The 26,460-nt window shown below is 36.4% G+C and overlaps 5 protein-coding genes across 5 annotated transcripts in view; 2 read left to right on the plus strand and 3 right to left on the minus strand.

Moving 5' to 3' along the window:
* LOC117236970 (bicaudal D-related protein homolog) overlaps positions 1 to 12,794 on the minus strand; it is a 29,275-nt gene extending 16,481 nt beyond the window's left edge. The window contains exon 1 of the mRNA XM_033500453.1: positions 10,423 to 12,794. Within this exon, the coding sequence (XP_033356344.1) occupies positions 10,423 to 10,662 (240 nt within the window). The 5' untranslated portion in view covers positions 10,663 to 12,794. The remainder of the gene's footprint in view (positions 1 to 10,422) is intronic.
* A 931-nt stretch (positions 12,795 to 13,725) lies between these two features.
* On the plus strand, positions 13,726 to 16,767 carry LOC117236976 (coiled-coil domain-containing protein 63-like). Its single transcript, XM_033500465.1, has 7 exons — positions 13,726 to 13,901; positions 14,129 to 14,509; positions 14,588 to 14,922; positions 15,333 to 15,556; positions 15,708 to 15,970; positions 16,095 to 16,384; positions 16,546 to 16,767. The coding sequence occupies exons 2-7, from the start codon at positions 14,159 to 14,161 to the stop codon at positions 16,724 to 16,726; spliced, it is 1,644 nt and encodes a 547-aa protein (XP_033356356.1). The 5' UTR covers positions 13,726 to 13,901; positions 14,129 to 14,158; the 3' UTR covers positions 16,727 to 16,767.
* A 165-nt stretch (positions 16,768 to 16,932) lies between these two features.
* LOC117236977 (cilia- and flagella-associated protein 73) lies at positions 16,933 to 18,459 on the minus strand. Its single transcript, XM_033500466.1, has 4 exons — positions 18,219 to 18,459; positions 17,703 to 18,011; positions 17,371 to 17,610; positions 16,933 to 17,290 (listed from the first exon to the last, which is right to left on the minus strand). The coding sequence occupies exons 1-4, from the start codon at positions 18,327 to 18,329 to the stop codon at positions 16,961 to 16,963; spliced, it is 990 nt and encodes a 329-aa protein (XP_033356357.1). The 5' UTR covers positions 18,330 to 18,459; the 3' UTR covers positions 16,933 to 16,960.
* Positions 18,460 to 18,585: 126 nt separating this feature from the next.
* LOC117236969 (protein sly1 homolog) lies at positions 18,586 to 20,972 on the minus strand. The gene has a single exon (XM_033500452.1). It carries the CDS (start codon positions 20,614 to 20,616, stop codon positions 18,727 to 18,729), a length of 1,890 nt encoding a protein of 629 aa, XP_033356343.1. The 5' UTR covers positions 20,617 to 20,972; the 3' UTR covers positions 18,586 to 18,726.
* Positions 20,973 to 21,070: 98 nt separating this feature from the next.
* LOC117236965 (jmjC domain-containing histone demethylation protein 1-like) lies at positions 21,071 to 26,290 on the plus strand. The gene is made up of 7 exons (XM_033500439.1): positions 21,071 to 21,349; positions 21,432 to 21,711; positions 21,788 to 22,475; positions 22,553 to 22,877; positions 22,964 to 23,261; positions 23,354 to 23,649; positions 23,724 to 26,290. Exons 1-7 carry the CDS (start codon positions 21,299 to 21,301, stop codon positions 24,735 to 24,737), a joined length of 2,952 nt encoding a protein of 983 aa, XP_033356330.1. The 5' UTR covers positions 21,071 to 21,298; the 3' UTR covers positions 24,738 to 26,290.
* Positions 26,291 to 26,460: the final 170 nt, after the last annotated feature.

Genomic DNA, 26,460 nt, shown 5'->3' on the forward strand with positions numbered 1-26,460 from the left:
ACCAAGAAAAATGAATATTTTATTTTACAATGGTCCCTTAAGCGGTAAACCGCGTCTCGAGAAACGAGCGTATCCGATCTCCCGTTTCAAATCGTTATCCGACACCGACAGGTGAGAGTGCACGCACTTCATGCACGCACTTCACGCACGCACGGTGGCCGTACGAGTATTATGAGAACGAAGGAAAAACCGACGATCCAAGCACGTAGCCACGAAATTTTCCCTGTCGCGTAAAATTCGCGTAGACCGTGCACAATTGAATTGGCGTAGAATAATCACGGAAGGAAAAAAGGTGATTCGCCAGAGACACGGTGCGATAATTAAGTGCCACTTCGCAGTCCCATTTAAAAGAATTTCTATCTTCGCCTTTTGAAGTTTAAAAATAATGCAGTGCATCCATCGAGTTTTGCGATTGTGTTAACCGGATCGTGCCTTAATCAGAGACTCTTGCAATTACGAAGTTAGAAGTTAGTAAAAACACGAATCTCGGTTAGGTAGCTTTTAATTTTTGCATATATAAATGCGACAACCCAAACTATATACTGATAGAGGAATGCAAATTAATAGAAATGAAAGAAAAAGCATTAAAAAGAGCAGCGAGGTACGAAGAGAAAGCCCTAGAATCAAAAAATGAATTAGTAAAGGAGTGCATAAAGGAAAGAGAGAGAGAGAGAGAGAGAGAGTGGGGGAATGGTCAGGAAGGGAAAAGAGCAAGAAAGAGAAAGACACCTACACAGCACAAGTTCAGCTAGCCTGAGGATCCGCTATAAACCTTAGGATTTTGTTAATTAATTGTTCTTCAAACGGACAAGCAGTCGTTGTCCCAACTATGGGAAGATCGGAGAAATCTATTTTTCTCGCGAACAACGCTTCCGCTAGCAACTTTCCCTCAAGGACGGCTAGCATCCTTTTCTAATCAACAACGTGGAAATTGACCAATTAACAGCAACGTCAATTTCCCTCACTTTCTGAACGAAGGCTATCCCCGACGAATCCGATGATCTCGTGTCCTTAGACACACCCCATCGTAGTTTTCCTCTGGAACATCATCGTGACGGGAAGTCATTCTCTCTTGCAACCTCATCGACTAAAAGAGTAACGTCTTTACGATCAGTGATTATTTCACGTTTTGCTAACAAAGAGTCAGACTTAGATTTTGTGAGAACGTACATCTATCATCCCGTTGACCGCGGATTCGTTATCGAACCTGAGGCCATTGTCACTAGCTTCGCGAGTGCCTAATCGCCGTGATTAATTGTCAAGACTGTAACAACCCCGTTATTGTAACAAACTACGACTGTGTTGTACCGCATCAATGGCTAATTCCCGTGAAGACATAGAACTAGACATACATAGAACTAGAACAACTGAAATGAAACACTGGAATTTCTCAAATTGGCACGAGGTGGAATTTACTTTCCCTAAACTTCAGTTTCATATACCTGAAGCCTACGCGTCGACCTAGTTAACCACGACTATGATCCTGAACATCGATAAAACTCAAGACCTGAAATAACAGGAAATCCATAAAATCCAGTCGCCTGAATCCCAGGGAAGAAAGCATCGACCCATCGAGCAGGTATAGTCATCTTCGCGAGCTATCTCCAGAACCGTGCAGTTACCTTGTTAAAGCGTCACGGTACATTTGGAAGTGGCTCGGTACAGGTTCACCGTCAAATCAATTTCACTGCATCTCGACTCGTTTGCAAGTAAATCGTTCGTGGAACAGACTCGCAGCCACGCATGTTCGCTCGTACGAGGATGCTCGTTCTCCGGCCTCTACGAGCACCAGCCGCCGAGAAACTGGCAGAACAATGGGGAAAGATAACGAACGAGGTGTAATAAAATTGAAAACAAACAATCGGAGTTTCCGACTAACGGTACAGAAGCTCTTAACTAGCCTGTTTCGTGACAAACCGCGCTGAACTTCTTCCAACGTCTCTTCTTTCCGCTCTTTTAATTCCACCTACCCGTAGGGTGTCTCAACGAACCGTTTCCTTTCTTGCACACCAATTCCGTTCAATTTGTATCCTCGTTCGTACTCAACGAAGTATAATATCGTGGCTTTATGATCCATCTGGTATAAGTCGTATCCGTTCGCGATAGAGTACCAACTCTGTACAATAAAGGAACCAAAAAAGTGGAAGAATCTACGACTTAGTACGAGGCTTACGGCATCTAACGTTTATCTAGCGATCGCGTGACATCCATTTTAATGGTATTTCGACGAAATCTCTTGGAGTTCGTAACAAAGATTTAATGTCGTAACGATTAACCCGATTGGAACGGTGCTCGTGATCGTTTCTTAAGAGAAAATACTTGTTGTTTTACTAGTTGATCGTTTCGACTAGTTGCTCGTTTCCTCGGGACGGCCCTGTGGCACACGCCGGCGCTCGTTCAGAACGAGCAGTTGAAAACACGAGTACCCTTCTGACTCGAGTTTCCGTGTGGTGTTGTTAAAAACTTTCCCTATACAGTTACGCTCTTACCTACGGCCGGAAACTCGAGCTAAAGAACGTTTGCTTCGTTGCAAAACGCGAATTCCGCGCGTGGGACCAGGAGTATGCATTTTTCGATGCTTGCAACGAATTCGCGAAATTTGCTAGGTTCGTTTGCTAGGTTGTCGTATGGTTCGTGTTCCCTTTAATGCGTTGGTAGGTAAACAAGCCGAGGAAAGAGGGTAGAACGTTCCTTTGAAATAACGGTTTGCTTTTTAGCGGACTTCCGGTCTGCTTCGCATTCTCCTAGTCTTCGAATCACACCGTCGCAAAAGCGACTGCTCGTTCTATGGCAATTAGTCCTGCCTGTGCTGGGAACACGTCATTGTAACACGCACAGATATTCTTCTTCTTCTTCGTGAAAACTGTATCCGCCTTTTGAAATCACACTTTTGCGTCGATTGTATGCTCGGCTGAATCTTGGAATTCTGTTGCTAATATTCTCAATGATTTCTTTAGTTATCTCTGCTGCGTCGAATGTCTGGAAACGAAAAAGCAGGTAGACCACGATCTGCTCACCAAATTCGTAGAACTCAGAAAAGGTATCCCTTTGTGGAAAAAAGAATTTTCCACGGGTCATTTTGACTAAGAACCGCAGCGGGGATCCAAATACCGTATTGAGATAACACAGGTAACCGTATTAACGTAGCTGAGAAAGCGATTCTAAAAAGCGGCGAATATTGTTTCGTATCTGACCCGCTCGACAAAGGAAAGCACGTCAAGCTCTGGAAGTAAATACGATAAATATTTAGAGGGAAAGGCGTAGCAACGCTGGATCCCCTTATAATCGCCTAACCGCGATCTCACGATGCACTTTCATACAAATATTAGCGGCATAATAGTGGTCCGACAGAAATTTCGCATCATAGGCGCGGGCCAACCTCAATTGCATTCGCACTTTCTCACAAGGATTCCTAAGAAATTGTATAATGAACCATCGAAATCTCTCATCGAATCGTAAGACAATAAAGCTAATTGCGTTACGATGCACGATTGAATTATTTGTAACGTTTACCAGTGCAGGATTACGTTGCTCCCAAGTTAATAATTTCTGCCAACGATCGAGAACCTAGACAAATTGAGTAACAGTTGAACAACATTGTTACGAAATACACGTTTCGTTCTCACGACATCTGCCAATGCTATACCAACACTTTATCCAACTGTTTGTTCTCTACGTATCATTAACGTGAAAAGAAGAACACTGGGATAACAAATTTCTGACACGAACGATAATGGGGATACGCCAATGGTTAGCAGAACGATGGTGCGTATCCCGCGGCTAATTATCGCGAGGTTAATGAATTTTTAATAGACAGAATCGCGCCACGAGCAAATGGGCAGATCGCGTAATTCACGCGCTCGAAATTCCCAGGTCACCGGCTGCGAGGAGCCCGTGGAATCTCGGCTTTCTAGATCTCGGCTGTGCCAACCGTGTAAGTGCCGCTTTTTATTGCCGACACGGTGCCGCGATTATTCTACCGCCGCTTTCAGACTACCAATTATACAATAACGAGAGGCAAACGTAGCGGCTCGATCTCATTGCTACTTTAACCCACTTCTTCTTTCGGCATCTGTTAACAGTGCATCAAAAGCTCGGTAAATTTGGATCAGTGATACCGAAGTCCTTGGAACCTCTTGGGTTCATCGCCCTCTTTTTTAAATAAGCGTTTCAGCTACTCTGAATTTTCTTTAAATAGACAATTTGAAATAGCTCTCTGTTATTAGACATGTGACGAATGTTTCGCAGTATTGCAGCTTTCTTGTAATATATTTAATAAGATAATTCAACGAAATTTTTTAAAACTCTTAGGTCTGTAGTTTCTTTTTAAAATACACTTTCCAGTTTTGTCGAATGTTTCGAAATTTGAAACTACGAATAGCTTTCTGTTATTGTATAACATTTTTGATAGCTTTACGTGTGTAAAGTATTCCTACGAACGGTTCTACTTCTTCCGATAATCATCCAATTGCGTTCAATTCATACTCTCATTAGTCTCTAACGAAGTATAATATTAATAATATAAGTACAGTTTTTAAAGTGTTTTAAAACTCTGAAATACTATACTGCGGTATTGTATTCTTCGCTCGATTTTATCTTACTTATTTTTAAAACATAGTACTTCTTTATAATTTTCTGATAATTTCATGTTACAAAAAGCCTAGAACTAATCAATATTTAATTTGAATATCTTTCAAAAGATTTGCATTAATAAAATTATACCATTCAACGAACTGAACTCTAATTTAACTCATTTTCACAGTTACTCCAGCATAGATATGGAACTATAGAATTAAATTAAAAAATTGTGTAAAACACAAAACCGAAATAGCGTCTCGTTATTGCATATAAAGAATAATTATTTCCGTAACATTGAACATTAACACTACATCATTACACATCATTCGTAGTTGTAAATGAAGCAAGCGTGCATTACAAGATTATGCCACGCGAATATTAATTAGAATCTTTAAACGGAACTCACGGTCCTTTGTCTCGTTAACTCCTGTAAAAACACAGGTCAAATTCCTAATGATAGAAACATTAATTCCTAATCGACGTTTTTTAAAGTCTAATCGTCGATAAATTAACGACATTTGAATTTCATAATTTCAAAACTCTTCCATGTCTAATTGTGAGTAGCTCCGTTTCAACGCCTGTACGCGTAAATCCATTGTCCGTTTTCTCTATTAAAATACTTTTCCCTCGATTACCATACTATTTTTCGTTGTTCGACCGCGGAAGGGTTACCATTGAACGTTCCGAAAGCATTATTATTAAATAATCGGATATTTCGCAACGCGTCGATGCCATCGACCGATCGTCCCAAAAGGATAACACACAATCGAACAACCGTTTAGTTGCCACTCGATTCTGCATAATTCATGCGAGGGTATAACAAACCACGATACAATGGAATGAAAGAAACAGCTGGCGGACGAGTTGGAGGTGGATTGGTCGGGGAAACCGTCGATCGGTCGTTGTTAAAATGCTTTCTAGAGGCTTTACGTAACTTTTTAAGCATACACCACATGTGCGATAACGCCGGATACGCGAACTTGTAAAAGTAACACGAACGGATTTAATTAAAGTAACCGGAAACGAAACATTGTAACCATTCGATCAAAGACTTCGTCGTGAGTACTTCGTGCGAGTACTCCTTGCAATTCACACACGCATCTTATACCAACGTGTATCTGGACAAGTTCACGCATAGTCGTGCGTCGTTTATGAACGAGAAGTCCATCGTGAAAGTGAAATTGTTGAAAGCAGCGCGGAGTAAATCGAACAAAAACCGGAGAAAAAAGGAGAGAACCTACGCGTTCATGGATATTTTCTTAACGATACCGGATAAGAATGTACTCCAGTATCGTTCATTTCAGAAATAATCCATTCGCGTGAATCGCGCGTGAACATAATGAAGTGAGAATAGACGGGCAATAACGCGGGTATTAACGACGCGATACAATCGATGACCATATCTCTTTGACGCGATACTGTTCTAGCTTTGTATAATTATCGAACAAAGTGACGATGCAACACCGACGAAATATCGTTTTCTCGAATGTGTCGCTTCTTTCGCGATTCCATGCATCTTCGCCGAACGCTATGACGCAAGCCATAATTATATCCGGTAGCAAGGCGGAAGACACGTAGATTCGTTCGAAAGAAAGCACAATCATTTCTGGAATGCATCACGTTGCAATATAAAAAGAATCGCGAACGCCCAAGTAATCGTAATGTTCGCGTGTTTTGTCTTTCGCTCGGCAGAATTTTTCCTTCCAGCGAAATTGAATGAAACCCAGAGCAGAAAGAAATATAACATTCGATAGAAATTCTCCAAGAAATACGAATTTCGGCGAAACCAATTTCCCTCGTGTCGAATCGCTCTGTACATTAATTCCACAACCTTCCAAAAAATCTTTTCGTATTCAACAAATGGTCGAAAATTTCAAGTCTCGAACAGACGAAGTTTGAAGTAACCCAGTGAACTGAATCCCAGTTTATAAGCGTGAACCAGGCACCGTGTGTAACTAGCATTGTAACCAAAGACAAAAGAGAAACACAGGAGCGTGCTCATAGCGTGTTCTCCGGAGGTCAAAAATACGGTGACAGGCAAAACGCGGAAAGATAGACGAAGAAGCGGGTACGCGGGCAGGCAGACCGTGGTGCCGGGCATTGTCTTTGACGTTACGTTGCCTAAGACCTAAGTGACTTGTTTCCACGCTTTCGTGGCTTTCTGTCCACCACCGTACGACTGTCTACTCCAAGTCGGCAAGTTACATGCCATCGCAACATGCGGACAAGCTACTCTGTGTCTTTTACAATAAAACCAACATCTACAATTGAACGTTAATACAATAGTATACAAATTCGTGTTTTTACGATCATAATTAAATAAATAGAGATCGAAGTTAAGTAGAGATTGATTCCAAATATCATAGCAAATGCAGTGGCGGTCGTATAAGTACGCGAATGCTTGTTCGTAAATCCAATAATTATATTGTGCAAAGTTTTATTTCTCTTTTTTCCTATAATATGAAATTTAAAGGTACGTTTCTTGTACTTTGAGACAGACCAAATGTCAGAATTTTATTGCCAGTAATAATTACACAATAAGTTAATCTGAATGTAAATTTATTCGTTATTTGTGTTCATTATACCAACATTTTGACGTCCGTACAAATTTACTAACGACTTTAACCAGTAGCCGGTGTCTTTTGGTAAAAAGGTTCAAATTTGTAAATTTTATGTAATCGATCGACTTGCACCAATGTGACACTAATGTGGTAGTGTCTCATCGGACGCTAACATTCGGCCTGCACTTGACAACACGTTGTTATCACCACACATGAAAAAGTTAATACAATAACCGCTACATTTTATTTCCTATATATATGCATATATGTGCATATTTTATATAACTATAAACAGTTTCTTTTTCTATGCATGCATTGTATATTCGCAGTCTCCCAATAATCTTTCGCGGAATACATAATTGTAATGAAAAAGATTTATATAGTTACGTGGTTCGAACATCTCAATTTTACGCTTTCCAAGCTGTAGGACGATATTACGAATGCATATAAATTCCACTTGTAGTAATGATCTCGCGTGAGACTTCCATACAAAAACATACATGGAAAGCCATCGTATATGTATATCTAAAATCGCGTTGAATGCTCTAACAGTTAGGTAGAATTACAAATACTGTACAGGAAGGTTCGTGATTATTGCGATTAGCGTGTTTTCCGCTGCTTCAAACAAGTGATTCCGTGATTTTCCCTTAAATTCCGATTGCTCGAGCATCGTTTAACAGAGGGCTGTTAATAATATTTTCACAAGTTGCAAGTTACGTGACACGTAAGAGTGACTCGGCAACGAGCAAAATTAACGATGAAAACGGCGAAAAATCTGGAAATTTTATTCTGGTATTCCCGACGATTTCATGTATAATATACTGTTAGTCGAATATAACGGTTTTTAAATTTTGGATTCTTATTCTGTAAGCACCAAGTGTAAAATAGAACACGATATTAATCTTATTAGTAACATGTAAAACTCAACAGTTAAACTTATAAACTTATAAAATATTTATAAAAAATATATATAATTTTTGAGGAAGAAAATGACAAATTATTTTTCAATAAGATTAGATATAATATACAAATAAAACATAAAAATGTGTAATACAACGCGAAGGACACGAGAAAGAAAACGCTAACAACTACGTTATTCTCGATTTTTGCATTTTAATGTCAAATTTTGTGAAAATGGAATATTTCACTACAAAATAGTAGAGATATACAAAAGCTAAAATAACCAAATGTACAGTTAACGAACTTTCGTAGACTTTAAATAGAAATTGGAAGTTTTTGCATGATTTTATAGTTATCAGATGCGATGTAAAACTGTGTAAAATCATTTTTTTTTTATTTATTCCTATATAGCTGTCAGTGGCAGCAATATCAGGCAGTCGAAAGAGAAAAGTAACACGTTGATCGCGGTACAAATGCGTCGCACCGAACGCGAAAGCGACGCGACAAGGTGAAAAATGAAATCGGCACACGTGACGGAGAGAAGTTTATCAACGAATGACGCTGCGCTCAATGTCAGCGTTGCCATTAGTTTTCGCAGATAAATTTATCGTCTGCCACGATCTCGAATCTCCATCGCGGCACGGCACTCGTTAAAAGTGCATTTGAAATTCAGAGTCGTGCCCCGTGGCCCGATTCCGGCGAAATCCGCGGAGAAACGTTTTATCCGCTCGCGAGCCTGCACCTCGACTTTCATTTTTCGTTTTTCTCCTTTCTTTTCTTTCCTTGTTTCGATTCATTCTTGTGAAAAGTCGGCAGAAGTCATGAAAACTTGCAGCAGGAGAATGCGCACACGCAATGCGAATCGGCTCGCTAATAAACTACCACTACTCCATAAACTACTACTCCAACAACCCTAACCGATCCACTTGACTGTTTCGGCAAATATTCGAATGCCATTCAAAACAAATGAATATAAAATGTTCGTTACTGATCGAATTTTTATCATCACAATCCCAAATATTTTGTTTTCTTTTATAGATGATGCTTGGAGGTCGCCTTTTATGACAGAAACAATTTTACCATTTCTTATGACAAGACAAAACTTGATCCAAAACTATAAACAATATAAACTTTAAAGCTATAAACAATAAATATAAATATGTATGTGTATATTTATTGTGTACAGTTAGAAAATACTATTATTTATATATATATATGCAGTGTTATAAAATCTTAAAAATATGTACTTCAGCCTCCAAGTCATTATATTGCGCATAAAAAATAATGAAAATTTGTTTTCCGCCACGTTTCTCATAAATCTACCAACTACGGGAAAAGTACTGAGTAATTAATAGCGTAAACATCCTGTATGCTAACAAGCAGGATCTACCACCATATTGTAAAATTTTACGTACATATATGCTTTGTTATTTATTATGGAAGTTCTTTTTTAACGTATTCTTTTTTAACGTCATGATTTTTGCTTTAACGATATCATGAACATATCGTAAAAATACGCGCAGTTTCTGATCTGAGACGTACAAAATAAACGCGTTAAAGCTTTTATGATAAGAACAATTGTAAAAAGATAACCATATTTTAGAATGACCTAGACTAAGGACAGCTAGTTGATTAGGTTTTTTTTTCAACGATTCACGCGCGTGCTGGCATACAGTCATCCTATAGCTCTACCTACACTATTCATAGATCAGTTAGAGGCTTTTTTTATTCTATTAATACGAGATGATACGGCGACTCCCTTAATGCGAGCTTTCAGTGTAATGAAACGGTGTGTAACCGGTCTGTATGAGAACTCTAGAGGCAAACCACTCCTCCACGATTAATCTAATAAAACCTTCCCTTACGCAATGCGAATCGGTGCCGTTAATCTTCCGACGAACTGTTATGCCATATCACTTTCAGCTATAACATTGATTTCGATATAAACGAACCTATCGCGAGACGACGATTTTATCGTTTTATATTTTCTTTTTTCTTGATTAAACAGACTACCTTGATCGTACCCAATTATAACATACTTTCTTTATCTCTCGCAACACAAATTGATATAGTAGTTAATAAACTTATGCTGTTTATTACACAAAATTCCTTCCATGAAACGCAATGGAAATGTATCATACATACAAGAAAGGAATCTCTGGTAGTTTTCGCAACAATTTCTTTATTTTTATTGGTAATATCGTATTCAATATAACAATTCGTTTTACAGTTGGTAAATTAACGAGATTTAAATCAATATCGTTTCCTAACGTATATCTAGTGTTATAATAATATAATAACTTCATGATACAGTAATAAAGTAACTAGAATGAGGGGCTAGAAACCCAAAAACATAACCGTTTAACTTCAAATAAAAGCTTACCTCTAATTTTGAAGAGTACTCCTCGGTGAGTGCTTCACTCTGTCTGGTTAATTCCTGGTTCCTTTCTAAAAGCGCTTTTCCCAATTCTGCGGCTAATACAAGGTCTTTGTCGCGTTTTTTTAGAAGTTCCACCGGATCCTCGAGGTCCTCCTGGTCTAGGGAATTTCGTCGCGCTTGAAGGTCGGATATCATATCCTCCAGAGCGTACGGCTCCGGATGGCCGTCTTTTTTCGGTAGCATCGTGATAGCGAGTCGTTACACGCTCGCCAATTGTCGATCGAATGTCACGTGTCAGGCCAACGCGTGACTTTTATTGTCGTTCGTAATGATGACACTCGCGAAACCAAGTGGCCGATCGTCTCAACGTCACAGTCATTTGTAATGCACAAAATGCGGGTATACACACTAATCAACACGGGCAATCCAATAGAAGTAACGTAGTTTGAATGTCGCGTACCACGCGGTACTTGTGTCGCGGATGATTGACATTAATACGTAGTATATACATATCTAAAATCTCACTGGAAAAGCGATGTCATTGAAGCTTGCTCAATCTTCATTTTTTATCGAAGAAAATCGTTGGCGTATGGTATGCGGATAATTGAAATCGGTTGTATCGACTCCTCAACAAAATATATAAAATATAAAGTGGGATCTTTAACTGCTTCTTCCTATACGATTAAAAGCTTTGATAACTAAGAGCTTATCTTCAAGTTAAAAATATTCGAATGCGCGTTGTGCGAATATCACGCTGATTCAAAATTTCGAAAACATAGTTGAATAACGTGAGTCATACCGCTCACCTTCGAATATTGTAAATAAAATAAACGACGTGTGCAAAAATAAAGACCGTGTAGAAGTTCACTTTTTCCTCGCCTCGACTCGTGCACGACACGTTGGAATCCAAACAGGTTCTCTCGTCGATCAGTAAAGTCTCTCACTATCAGGAACGATCAGCTGTGATCACACTCACGGACGTAATCTTTTGACGAGTATATTGCTCTCGAATACTTCCATAAATCGTAGCCAATACACAATTCGTCACACTACACACGCACGTTCGCACGATCGACTCACTTCGAGATAATTTGAAAATAAAGAGTCCTTGCGAGATACGCCGCGATTAAATCCTAGGTTAGCATCGATCGACATTCGACTGATCGCTTGTCGATCGATTGTCAATCGATTGTCAATGCGACATTCTCCGACGAGTGAAAAAACCAGGTGAATTGTTACGGGACTAATTCCGTTGTTCTGCTCCGTTTCCTCGTTATTACACGCGAACGTAGAGGCAGCAACGATTCCTGACTTTACGATAGAAAGTCAACAATGTAACCACGCTTCGAAACGACCAACATGGGTATAACATACGGACGTAACCCCTCTACCGTCTTGCTCACGATCGTTTCCAGGTACGATACACACGCAAAAATTGCCGCACTGCTCACTACGACACGTACATAAATAAGTGATCGATGCACAAATCGTATTCGACTACTAATAAAATTACAACGATTCAACGTAGTATCCTGAAACTCGATGTTGGACATTAGACTGATATATCAAGGAACACTAGCGTCTGTTGTCGATCGTATTCTGCGACCCATTTTTACGAATATCGATATAACCTTCGCGACATAACAAGTGCTGTACTTGTTTTCAGTTGTCCTTCGATAAATATGACGTCAGTGGTTCAGAATATTCTGCCTAACACTTGAACGATACCGATTTCAATGAGACGATGACGCTTTTGTATTCCGTTCCGTCTTGGATTTCGACAATGTGGAAACGATACGATCACCGTGGAATCGATACGATCGTCGTGAAAGGAGAATGATCTTTTTCACCAATAATCCCCTTTATTCTCGTTATCCTTTGCAGATCCTTCTGTACAAGACAATCTCGACTGGCTCGTAGCGTCACCGTGAACTCACTGTTTGCAAGAAGCACGCGCAGAAGGACACGGACACACGAGGCGACCAGCTCGCCGCACCGTGGTCGGCCAGGTAGTGACTCACTAGCCGCCAGTAGAAAATAAATATTACGGAATCGTGCGCCGTGCTTCTCAGCCAAGTAGAGATCCTCCCACCTCCGAGACCTCGGCTGAAAGTAATTCGTTCGACTGGTCAGGCGCGTTCCGCTACGAAAACGTTCACTCGCACTGCTAAATTCGATCCTCTGTGTAATTATGTATCTCGATTGTGATCGTTCGCATCACCACCGACGCTACGTTATCGCATTAGATTATCTTCCGAGTAATTTACGTTTATCTCGCATCGTGTATGCATAGTATTCAGTATTCACTTGTTCTTCGCATTGTAATGACTATAGAAAGAAAATAAAACGCGGGATAATAAGAAAAAATACAGTGTGACAGGATTTTATACGAAAACATAAGACAATCGACCTGCCGACCTTTCCCTCTATAAGCATACTAACCTCTCCCTTGGCTGTACCCACCACCAGCGTTACCCCCACTGCTTGACCCACCTGGTCGAACCGCCACCTGACTCGATCTCACGAAATCTATGGATCGTGTTTAACATACGATCCTCCTACGTTTACCGCTGTTACCGATGTATTATGTTAAAATAAATGTTGAAATTCCTATTACTTTCTTTTATATCGACCTATAAATTAATATAGCACAAAATAAATAAACTCTTTCGAGAGTTAGAAAATATGTTTCATACAAAATGGTTCGAGCAGTTTTCACTGTAATTCCAACGTGAAATTGAACGAACGAATGAAAAAAAAAGAGATGCATCTTCGCGAAAGAAAGAAACTTACTTTATTATACAGCACTTTACAAACTGCCTAGTAATAGATCGATTAAAGGAAAAGTATGTAATGAAATTTACATTTTTTTGAAGAGCTGGTGATCACATGACACTATTCGTTAGCAATCAGTCGTTCTTAGTAATGTAATTATTTAATAACATTAGTTTTCATTAAACGACTTGCACCATCTAGTGGTTTTTCGAGTAACTGGTTTTATCAGAAGAAGTAAAGTGTCACTTTGATATTCAACGAATCATTTTAATCTTTTTATACTGTTTTTTTCTTCTTTTTTTTTTTAGAAACGATATATTTCTTCGTTATATGCTTTTTTAAATTCTTTGCAAACCGGTCTTTCTCGTATAACGATGAAAGATCACTTGAACATTTCTCGCTAACTCACAAAACGAGGGTCCCGTCACTATACACCCCTGAGAGGGTGCTTGGCAACCGGAAACATCAACAAGAAAGAATAACGGTGCCGCACGTACAGCTAGTAGAACTATATAGGGTGGCAGATGTGTTTCTCAAATGTCGCCGCTGAACCTCATCGACAGTTACATTGGGAAAGTGTTTTCCTCTCCGTGGATCCTAAAGATCATCTACGTGGACGGCGAGGAAGACACGGATGTGAACGTTGCCAACTTCCGGAAAAATCTCGGATCCATTGAGCGTAACTTTCTATAAATGATTAATAAATAGTGAGTTTCGCACTAACCTTTATACTTAGACGTCAATCGATGAAAAGAATCTTAAACAACAAGTAGTGTATAGTTTGTAATAAAGTTTGCACAATAAATAAAGTTTGAGAAATTGTAGACTAACTGTAACGTGTATGTTTATTGTATGTCGAAAGAAATAAGAAATTAACATTTAAAGAAAAATGATAGTGATAAAAATATAACAAAATCGTACTATGTTTTGAAAGGTTGTAATTATTGAAAAATAAAGCTCCATAATGGCGCATAAACTGCAACATATACCGGACGAGATAGAACTTGAGACGATAGCTATAGCTGAACTTTCAAGATTGAAAAGGCAGTATAGGATAATGGAAAATGATCGAGGTGCTTGTACAGAGGATGCAAAATTACAACTGCACAATCAAATGAACATGATTAATCGGTTGGAGTACGAAAAAGCGGAACTCGTTCTTCGTATTAAAACTGCAACTTCGAAAACGTTTGTTCGTAAAGATGAGGAAATGGAAGAAAAATTAAAGTGTATGTTAACAACGCAAGCAAAATATGACGAGATGATAAAGACGGAGAAAGAGGAAATAGCAGAGCTCGATAATGAAATTCACAAGGTTTATCAATCGTCGATATTGATTTCAAGCACGAATGTTTCAAGATGAAACGATACTATTAAAATGCTTTATTTTCAGTTGTCAAAAGAGGTTGAAATTTTCAAAACAAAAATTAAGACAGACACGCAACTAAAAGAAATATCTTTGCAACAAAATAAAATGGTTTATATATTGGAAAATCGACTTGAAGTGGCAACGAAAAGATTCAATATTGTAGTTGCTCAAAACCAAAAGCTTCGAGAAGAAATCGAAAATATGTTGAAGGAAAGATCGCAGTTCACAATACTTTGGAATAAGTTAATTAATCAATTAAACGCCGGAAAACAAATAATCAATGATTTAATAGAGCAAGCTACCATCGCGTTCAATCAAAGGGACGAAGAATTGAACAAGATTCAAGCTCTTCGTGAGAGGTACGCTTTTAAAGAATCTTTTATCTTGAATATTAGTATAAAATGAAACTACACAGAAACGTACTTAGTATTGTTGCCACAAGTTTCACGACACTCTTTACCAACGAATAGCTGCGAAAGTTGAAAAGATTGGATCGTTGTCCCCATAACTCTAAGGATTACATTAATGACCTGAAAGTTATTCGTATTTCACGTAGAACGAATTATCCATCGTTGAATTAGAAACTCGGAACCAAGAGTAACGATCGGAAATCAATGACGCGTGATAACATCCGGTGATCTCGCTTCTACATCGGTTATCCAATATTTTATTTGTCGGATCATTAATTGACTTACACTTCTGTTGCTTCCGGTGACGGTGTACAATCTTTCGAACAGAAATGAACATTGAAATATTATTTTCTTTAAAGGGGGCTAAGAGATCTAAAGGCCCACGTGTCAGAAATGTGCGAATTACAAAGGACAATGGACAATGAAATGAAATTGCAAGAATTTCTTGGTGTAAAAGGACAATATCGCGAAATGGGTGATTTGAATGCAAAACGTGCAGCTGAAAGGAAAGCGAAAATAGAAGAGAAACAAGATAAGATCGAGAATTATAAAAATATCTTACAATTGATTAAAGAATTCACCGGTATTTCTGTTTTCTTTATCTTCCACATATATCGCGAAACAACACGAAACATAATATTAAAATACATATTAGTATTAATATTATAATAACATTAAAATAATATTAAAATTCAAAAGTAGTAAATTTTTGTAACGAATAATCGTTTTTGTAGGCATGCACGACGTCAATAAGCTGATAGCGTATTTTATCAAGCAAGAAGAAGAAAACTTTGCTTTATTCAGTTATGTGAACGAATTAAACGATGAACTGGAAGGTCTCCAGTCGAGGATGGCTCAGTTGACAATAGCTATACAAGACGCTCGAATTACGAACGAAGTTACCGATCAAGAACAGGCCGAAACATTGGAGAAACTCAAACGAGAACTTGAAGAACAAACCGCTCTCGCTGATGCGGCTGAAGAAAATCTGATACAGGTGACATCTTACTAATTCCATCGAATATCAGAGAATCAAAATCTACGAAATCAAACCACGACGTCGAATTTCCTTAAAAATTAAATATTTCTGTTCAAATGAGTAACTTTATTATTTGTTTCAGTGTGACGACGTAATAGAGAAATTGTTAAAAGGAATAGATTCTCTCTTTAAAGCAATTCGTTGTGACAATTCTCCGATCTTGCAACTGTTAGGTGATAATGAACAGATAACAACGTGCAATGTCATGCTATACTTAGAAATCATTGAAAAACGTATTACTCAGATGTTCCACAAAGTATATTGGCTAGATAAAGCTACCAAAACGCAACAATTACGACTTGACGAAGAGAGAAGACCCAGATTGAAAGTGCCTCCTATTGAATATATTGCTCCTACCCAACCCTGTGCCTTGTAAGTCCTTCGATCCCATCTACCTCCATCTATTCCTCCTTTCTTTCTTATCCTTCCCTATTTCCAATATTTTTGAATTTTTCTTATCTGTTTGTTTTCGTTTAGCTTCTTTGCATGTAATGTTTATAACGAATATTTATTGAGAAAATTAAATTGTATAGATGTATCGAAAAAGAAGAGTTACAGATCGTATCCGAAGGTTTAGAACATCCATTAACGCGCGATGAAGCTACTAAAAAGTTAAAACAAAGACTCGAAGAAGATTACTCGGAACTCCTGCATAATATATCTGGTTGTCATTTACCGGCAGCTAGGAAAATCATACAGAAACGATATCAATAAAATGGTAACAGAAAGCCTGTAAATTGGATACACAATCATTAACATTTACGAAGTACAAGGTAATTGGCTGAATCATCGACGTAATTGTGAAACTCGTAAAACTGTTCTGCCACAAATTTTCAATCCAATTTTTAGTAACAATAGTAAGATACTTATCAGTATTATATATATTTAATTTCTTTAGAATATTTATTTACAGTAGCTGGACAAGTAATTTCAAGTAAAACGATTCTCTTATTTCGCTGCGCGTTTTTTTGCAACTCTTATGATTCGTTTTAATTCAAGAATGGTTCGTTTAATATGATCTAACTGTTGCTCGACGTCATCTTTGCTTACAGTCACGGGAATATCCTTTCTCTTGCAGATCTGTTGATATAGATTCCAGCAACACGTTTTTACTTGCATGTGCTCCAAATTTTTCTCCGCTGCAGTTACTTTTATTTCAGCCACGATTGTTTCCCATTTACGAGCTTGTACTTCTGCCCAATCGCGTCTTGCTTGTAGTTGCGCTAATTTACTATTCAACCCCATAATTTTTTGTGACTTTGACTCCGTCATATGATGCTATAAAAAAAGAGATACGCATCCTTTCCATTGTACAATTATAAATGGAAAACTAATAAAATATATCTTAAGAAAATTACCATCTCTGTTCCCCTTTCTTCTAATATCTCGAGATTTTTATCCTGATGCTCGGACAAAATCGTTCGTGCTTCGATTAAAGTTTCGTAACGATTAAAAATCTCAGAAATTGAATGAAATTCGCCTGTTTCGACAATGACCCTGTCTAAATAATCATGATATTTTTTATATTCTTGTACATATTTCTTCATCCTATCTCGAACATCATTCATGTAACTTAATTTTTCTTCGAGTTCTTTTATCTGAAACATATGTTCTCTACTAAATAAAAAATATTATATTTCCACTACTACGTAAATAATTTTCTTTTATTAATTTTATTGTGATATGTTACTTCTTCCATCCTACTTGCTTGACGATCACGTTCTTCTTTAATTTTGCTATCCGCGCGATCACGTTTTTCTTGATTTTCTCTCACGAATCTGTTGAATTTTATAAATGATTCTCGGAGGAACAATTCCTGACGTCTCATCTCGTCCCATTGCTCGTCCATGAATTTCCGCTTTTTCTCTTGTTCGACCCATTTTGCATGTAATCTCTCTTCGGTTTTTGCTAACTCACAACGCGCTCTAACTACTTCTAATGCCGGGTAAACTCTTGGCTTATCCCATTCAGGATACTTTCTAATACATAAAAGACAAAACTCACATATCTTAGGAGATGTTAGCTTTTTTTTTTTAATTATATAAAGAAAAAGCATAAAAATAAGATACTTTGACAACCTTTTTCATAAAATTTTACATCAGTTTCCTAATTGTTATCGAACTGAAAATAAAAGAATGCAAAGAATATACTTGTAATGTATCGCAAATTGATCATATGAAATAGTTTCTTTGTTACATTACTTAACATCACGATCTTTTTGCTTCGAGAGGAAGTATTCCGTAACAGCTTTTTGCGGGTCTGCTGTAATAACAGCTCGTCGAATAAAATTTTTTACTTCTTCTTGTATGGTAGCCATTTTAATTTAGTACAAAGTGATGTGAATAAAAATGAATGTTTTAATACGATGTTCACTAAATTTTTAATATTCCACGAGAAGATGTTAATTGTATGTATAATCCATTGATCAAACAATTTGAAATACAGGTTTGTTTCTTTACTAACCAAAAATCCCTAGATTTTCTATGTAGCATATTTTAATTGAACATACATCTGGACCATGGACATATATTAGATATAACAAGTTCAATGACAGGTAAATACAATTAGAAAAATTGTATTTAAAATAATTAAACGTATTTTATTTATTTTACATTTTTACAAAGAGTCAATTACAGTAATGTGGAAAATCACTGTACGCTATAAGGGAATGGAAAATAAGTATTTTCAGATATTTATTGTATAATATGCAAATTTTACGAGTGAACTTCTTGTCCTAAGAGTGAAAGTTGTTTAAGTAACTGTTTTGCATTAATAAATGTTGTAGAACCATACGTGATTCGTTTATTGACCCCAGCCCCACTTTTTTGTTTTACATAGTCCACTAGGTTTTGATATTCTATGTAATTTCCACCACCAACAATAAAAACAATTACATCTTGGAATGTTGGTCTGTTCTTTGGCATTTGTTCTGTAGGTTTTAAGAGCTTTGGATCTAAATAACAATAATCATCTGCTTGAGATGATTGCCTCGATTCCATTAATTCATCAACTATTTTTGTGACTGGTAAATTATGCTTCTTAACAACCAAATTTTTTACTCCCTCCATTACAAATGATGATCCTTGATTCATTAATTTTGAAAACATACTAACTGTTTTAGTACCACCACCTTCGTAATTATTTTGGATTTCTGCTATTCGGGTGTAACTTCTTAATCGTTTTATGTATATTAGAGGATTTAAGTCACACCCAGCAGCAAATAATGCTGTCTCGAGTTTACTATATTCACTGTCTGACATATTTGTACAAATATAATATATAATAGCAAGACGTAATTTATCTTCCGGAGTACCACAGTCTGGATCACTTATTGTTTCTAATACACTTCTATCTAATGTTTGCCTGCTCATTATTTTCTCTTCTAATTCAAAAAATGTGTCGAGTCTCCTGGACTTTATAAAATTCAGAATACCTGTTGCAATTGATGTATGCATATCGATCAATCGTTTCATTTCCAAGAGTTGCGGTAGATTATTAACAGCATTTGTCAAACGTGCTGTATTATTGGAAACCATTGATAATGCTACTTCACTATCATTATCAATACCCATAGATGATTTGAGCTTTTTAACATCATCTTCAAAAGTACGATATTGTTCCAACTCTTCTTGTATAGCTTCAGCTACTCTAGGGAATGGACTACCTTTATGTTGACACCAAAATCTATCTCTGTTATCTAGTTCATAAGCCCTAGTCTTTGAACGTGTTCCTCCTGCGGGAGATCTTCCCACATTTTCTTCGACAACAAGTCTATTCAATGTCATTTCTAATACATCATGCGCCAATGCTTGATAGGTCCATGTATGATGTAATGGTGTTGCCATATCTATGTTACGATCCAATATAATTAAAAGTGGTCTTTGAAAACTATAATGACCAGTTGTCTCACTTTCAAATAAATTATTTCTTGTATCCCAAACATTTTCTCTTAGTTTTTTATCAATCATTTTAGCAACCATTTCTGCAGCATTTCCTCTCGGACATCTTATAACCGGTACAGTACCCAATGTAACAAACACAGAGAAAAGACAATCAACTATAATTTCCATTACAGATTCCATTTCAGTGTCTTTTACTTCACCCCGATTAATTGCATGATACGATATGACATCGCTATTTTGATGTCTCAGGATAAATAAATCATCCTCCAATGATATAAAATTCAAATATTGATCGAATACTTTGTGAATATTTGACACTACACCTCCAAGCAATGCAGCAGCTGCTAAATCTTCCATCTTCTGCCTGGTTATTGGTGATATAAAATTCAAATGATAAATATCATATAATCCATTTTGCAAATCTTGACCAATTCTACCAAGATTTTCATCTGTAGGTGCACAAAAGTAAATAGCTGGTACTTCAGGAATAGAATCTCTGTCAGAATGTAATTGCATATGGAGTGTAATACCAAGTTCTCTGAGCTCTTTTACAGATATTAATGGTGAAATAATATCCTGTCCAAGTCTATCATAAATTAAAACTTTCCATACAGGTATTGCTTCTTCTAATTTTTTTTCCGGTTGATTCAGATTTAACATCAGTTTTAAGGCATTTATTTGCCTATCACGAAGACTCATCATGGTTAACTCGTTTATTGAGGTCTTTATTTTTTAATACTTTCCTCACTTTAATAAATATTTTAAGTTTTATAGATGAAAAGATTTCTTTACAACTCTTTTTGATTAATATTTTGTGATTATATAAAAAAATAAAAGATTTAAAACACCATAATATAAATAAATATGTCAATATTCGATTCTTAACTCTAAATTGTCAAAAAATACCCATACAATGTAATACTACTAGGACTTAACACTGTAATATGGAACACATCAATAGTTCTCTGAAATGATGCAAAATCTCTAGATCATTGCTGATATCTCTTATATAAAATGTAATTAAAAATTGTACAATTATAATATCTTTAAAAAATATATACCTTTATGCCTTATAATACTATGTAAAAATAAGGAAGTATTTTTTAAATTTATATATAACTAGATGTAACATAACATTATATGAAATGATGTGAGATTCTTTATGGCTCTTATTGGTAGCATTGGCCGGCAACAAAATGGAGACCTCATTTTACTGGGAAAGTAAAATCAAAGAAAAGTTCGATGTTAACATTAGACTATTGTGCGTGACATGTAAATAATAAACGAGATAGTGTTTGTATAATATTAAAGGAACTAGTTTGACCTTCAAAGGACAATATACATTGAATATTCGATGAGATTTCGGTGATACGTTTCTGACAGCATGTCTGCAATGGCCGATGACTCTACTTCTCTGCCAAAAAGGCGTCAATTGGTAAACAAACCTAGCATAACTTTTTAATTTAACATTAATTACAATTGTAAAAAAATCATATTTGTCATGAATTTTATTGTAGCGAGAAAGAACTCGAAAGTTATATACAGACGACTGGACCATAGGCGATGAGGAAATTGAGGGTCGTAGGACTTTCCAACTCGATGAAAAAATCGAGTGTGAAAGATATAACCTTAACAATTTTACCGGGTTATTCCGTGAAATGGCAGGTTCTGAATTCAATTTAGCATACCTGCAAAAGCATGGTCTGAGCATACCATTGCTCTTTAGGGATAAATCTGGATTGGGATTAAGAGTCCCCAGTACAAACTTTACTGTGAATGATGTCAGGACTTGTGTTGGTATGTTTAATTTAATTAAACATATTTTATTTAATATCCAGATTATTAAAAAATATTCATTGTTAATGTTTGTCAGGTTCAAAAAGGATATTGGATGTAATGGATGTTAATACACAGAAGAATGAAGATATGACAATGAAAGAATGGCAGAAGTATTATGAAGATCCCAACAAAGAGCGACTGTTAAATGTAATTTCATTAGAGTTCAGTCATACCAAGTTAGAAAATTATGTACAATCACCTGAAATAGTGCGACAAGTTGATTGGGTAGATGTTGTATGGCCAAGACACCTAAAAGAAGCACAAGTGGAATCAACAAATCTGTTGGAAGATATGATGTATCCAAAAGTGCAAAAGTATTGTCTCATGTCTGTAAAGGGTTGTTATACAGACTTTCATGTTGATTTTGGTGGAACCAGTGTTTGGTATCACATTTTAAGAGGTGGTAAAATATTTTGGCTTATTCCTCCTACTGAAAAGAATTTGACTCTTTACCAAGAATGGGTATTAAGTGGTAAACAATCTGATGTATTCTTTGGAGACATGGTAGAGAGATGTGGTAGGATAACTTTAACAGCTGGCATGACTTTGTTTATTCCAACTGGTTGGATTCATGCTGTGTATACCCCTCAAGATTCTTTAGTATTTGGTGGAAACTTTTTACACAGTTTTGGTATTGAAAAACAATTAAAAGTTGCACAAGTAGAAGAACATACAAAAGTGCCACAAAAATTCAGATATCCATTTTTCACCGAAATGTTATGGTATGATGAACTATTTAAGAGATTCAAAAAAAATCTATTATATTATCTATACAGCGATTTTTTGTTATTTATTACAGGTATGTTTTGGAGAGATATGTTCATGTTCTTCTAGGCAGAAGTCACTTGGATATTTCTGAATCACAACGTCAACATTCAGTACCACAACACCACCAACATGTACATTTAACACCATTTGAATTGCATGGTTTAAAAGCAATAGTTATGTATCTACATTCATTACCTTCCACGAAGAAGAATGTGCCTGAGCTAATTCGTGATCCGGTTGCCTTAATTCATGATGTTCGATGTCTAGTAGAACAACATAGACATGATAATCCAGAAGCAGCTGTAACAGGGAATCCTGTTTTACCACCTCCACCTCCTTTGACAATTGCTGAAAGAGTATGTATAAAATGTTAAATTTTATTAATAATGTTTATTTCTTACATCATATTTACACATATCTTATGGCATTACTGATATAATAGGAACGCTTGAGGATAACTAAGAAAAGTTTTACAAAGATTCAGAGACATCACTCGCAAGAAAAGTCTGAAAGAGCTTTTCCGCGACGTAGACGTACTAGATGTAAGAAGTGCGAAGCATGTACAAGAACTGATTGTGGAGAATGCATGTACTGTCAAGATATGGTAAAATTTGGTGGAAGTGGTCGTGCCAAGCAAACGTGTTTAATGAGGCAATGTTTGAGGCCTATGCTACCAGTTACTGCAGCTTGTAAAGTTTGTCGATTAGATGGTTGGGGTCAACCGCCTGCACCGTTAATGGGTACTTATTTATTTCTTTATTTCTTTCAATGAGTTATCAATTTATTGTTAAGATAATAAGTAGAGATACTTCATTTTTAATCTTCGATACAGGAAAGCCAACACCTACAGCTCCGTCAAGTTTAGTAGAATGCTCGATATGCTTCGACATTGTACATCCTGAATGTATAGGATTGGATCCACAAACCATAACCGTCAGCGACGATTTACCGAACAGTTGGGAATGTCCCGAGTGTTGTGAAAGCGGTCGAAATCTAGATTGTAGACCACGACAACCTAAGGCTCGTGCTCGAAAACTTTCCGTATCTAGTGCAGCTTCATCAGCACCCACAACAGATTCTGAAAGGGCTACCACACCAAGTAAACGTTCAAGACCCGATCCCAGCGATGTAAGTCCCCAAATGGAATCTGAAACGGTCTAAGAATACGAAATTATTCATGGTTTCTATACAAAAAATTCCAGGCATGGAATGACAGAGAACCGGCTGAGGGTGAACAGCGAACAGCTTTGCGTACACAATTAGCTGTACAATTAACTGGTTCAAGTAGTAAGTCATTGAAGAGGCCCAACGTGGTGGTTAGGCCTGTTCCACTTCCGCCTGTTCAAAGACCAGGGCCCGATTTTAATGGACAATCTTTAGCATATGACAAGACAGCATTACTTGCTATTTTTAGATTTTTAAATATAAAGGACCTGGCGAATTGTGCCTTGGTTTGCCGTACATGGGCCAGATATAGTATAGATCCTAGTTTGTGGAGAAAATTGGATATGTCTCATTCCCATCTAACAGCTTTACACTTAACTGGTATAATACGCCGCCAACCGGAAAATCTGTCCCTTGACTGGACGAATGTTACTAAAAGACAATTAGCTTGGCTATTAAGTAGATTACCACAGCTCAGAACATTATCTTTACAAGGTTGTACGTGGACTGGAGTCTGTGCTTTAAGAACATGCACTTGTCCACCACTTGTTACCTTAGATCTAAGTCATGTATCTGGACTAAATGATTCGAGTTTGAGAGAAGTGCTCAGTCCACCTACAGATTCGAGGCCTGGTCTAATCGATAAAACTTCAAGACTAAAACATCTTAAAAATTTATCTTTGGCTGGATGTGATATAACTGATGTAGCTTTGAGATATATAGTTCAACATTTACCCTATCTGGAGACATTAGATCTTTCTTCTTGTGGTAGAGTTACTGATGCTGGTGTAGCTCAATTAGCAACTCCACCAGCGCAAGCAGTGACGAACCTGGCATCATTGAATTTGGCAAACTGTAGATTACTTACGGAAGCAACATTAGATCATTTGGCGAGATGTAAAGTGCTTAAACGTTTAGATCTTAGACACACTACTCAAGTCTCAACTCAATCTGTAATTAAGTTTGCTGCAAAAAGTATTCATAATTTGCATGTAACTGATGTTAAATTAGTAGAAGAAAAGAAATTTAAAGCAGAAGTTAAAGTTACATGAAAACATGTATTTTTTTTTCCTTTTTTTAAACTGTTACAAAGACTTTCGGCAAGTGCAATTTGGTTACCGTGTAAAACCATAAGAAATGGCAATGAACTTAGTACTGGATTTCAATTAATAATTATTTATTATCACAAAAACCCATTAACACTGTATCGCATCTTCATAATATAAGAGAATGGACCTGACTAGTATAGGATTTCTATTTGATAATGTTCAGTTTTATCGATGTCACCGTGCAATCTGGGCGAAGAAGAAAAAGGGAAACTACTGCTTATATATGATTTAAAATGACCAAAATATTTTTTATGTTCTGCTTTTTATTATGGTAGATGCTGTCTTCCTTTATGCCTGGATAGCTCTGTGCATTCTTCAGAAATATTTTCACGAATACAGGATATTAAATAAGTAATGCAGATTCTAAAAAAAATATTTATAAGTGACTAATACAAACCTACACTAGTTGAATCTACAATAGTCAAAATATAGCAATGGTTAGCATTCCTAATATTAAAATTGTATAAAAGCGAAATGTTAGGTTCTACTAACCTTGCCAATCAAGAAAATCATTACTCGCTTAATATTCAGTATTCTATAAAATCGAAATATAATACTTACATCGATATGGAAATTTTTACTGTCGTATTGCTGAAAATGCGAACGTTCAGTATTTATTTTGTAATTCTATGTGGATGTAAAAATACAAATGCGGGTAAAAAACATATTAACATTCATAGTCTTATGAAAAACTCAGCAGATTAATACACCAACGCTATCATTCTCTGATATATTGCTACAAAAGAAGAGGTATATTTATTTCTGCTGTGTTTGGGATAGGTGTCCAACATGAAGATTACTAATTCATTCAAAAGTCGGAAAAGTAAGGCAGTTTGTTGACCATATAAACTCATACCCTAATTATAAAACCGAAATCGCGCAATGAAACGTATTTGATTATACTATTTCATATTAGATATATAATTAACGTTATGCTGAGAAACATGTATATTACACAAATGTTTTAATTTTCGACCCAAGTTATGTTAAATGTAATGTCGAATGTTTTTATGTAAACGAATGTACATACGTGATTTCTTTCTTTTTTTTTTTTTTTTTTAATAAATTTACTTTCTCGTTTTATTTTGTTAACGTGCATATTATGTACGTAACTTAAGAGTGATAATAATACCGAGCAATAAGAATTTAATTACCTGCACCTTCAAACTAACTCTAGCTGTATAATTAAAGTATCTCACATTGTTTGTATCATCTCTGTGAAAAGCTCTCCTAAAGAACACGATCTACCCGTGATTAAAATTCAGCGTATTTTTTTCAATTTAGCTTCGGTGTAATTAGTTTCACTATACTCGTTATTGTCAGATTGTTTATGACGAGTAAAATTTTTATAAATGGAACAGGTTTTAGGACCATTTAAGATACAAATAATGTTCTAAAACTATAACACTACTGTATATATACATAGAATATGTAACCCATTGGAAAACAATAGTGATATTCTGATTTTTCAAATATAATTTTGAATTTTAAAAATACCGCTATCATCTCTGCTCATTTATTTTCGGCATTTTACATTCCTTTTCTAATTGTATTAGCAGAAATGTCGATGAAACAGAAAAATAGGAAAAAAAGATATTGTTCAATAAACATATAATTATGAAACAAAAATTTGATATATTTGTTAACGACGATGACTATACGCCTG

Source organism: Bombus vosnesenskii, unplaced genomic scaffold (genome assembly GCF_011952255.1).
Source record: "Bombus vosnesenskii isolate JDL3184/JDL3185 unplaced genomic scaffold, Bvos_JDL3184-5_v1.1 scf7180000013352, whole genome shotgun sequence".
In the NCBI taxonomy this organism is placed as follows: Eukaryota; Metazoa; Arthropoda; class Insecta; order Hymenoptera; family Apidae; genus Bombus; species Bombus vosnesenskii.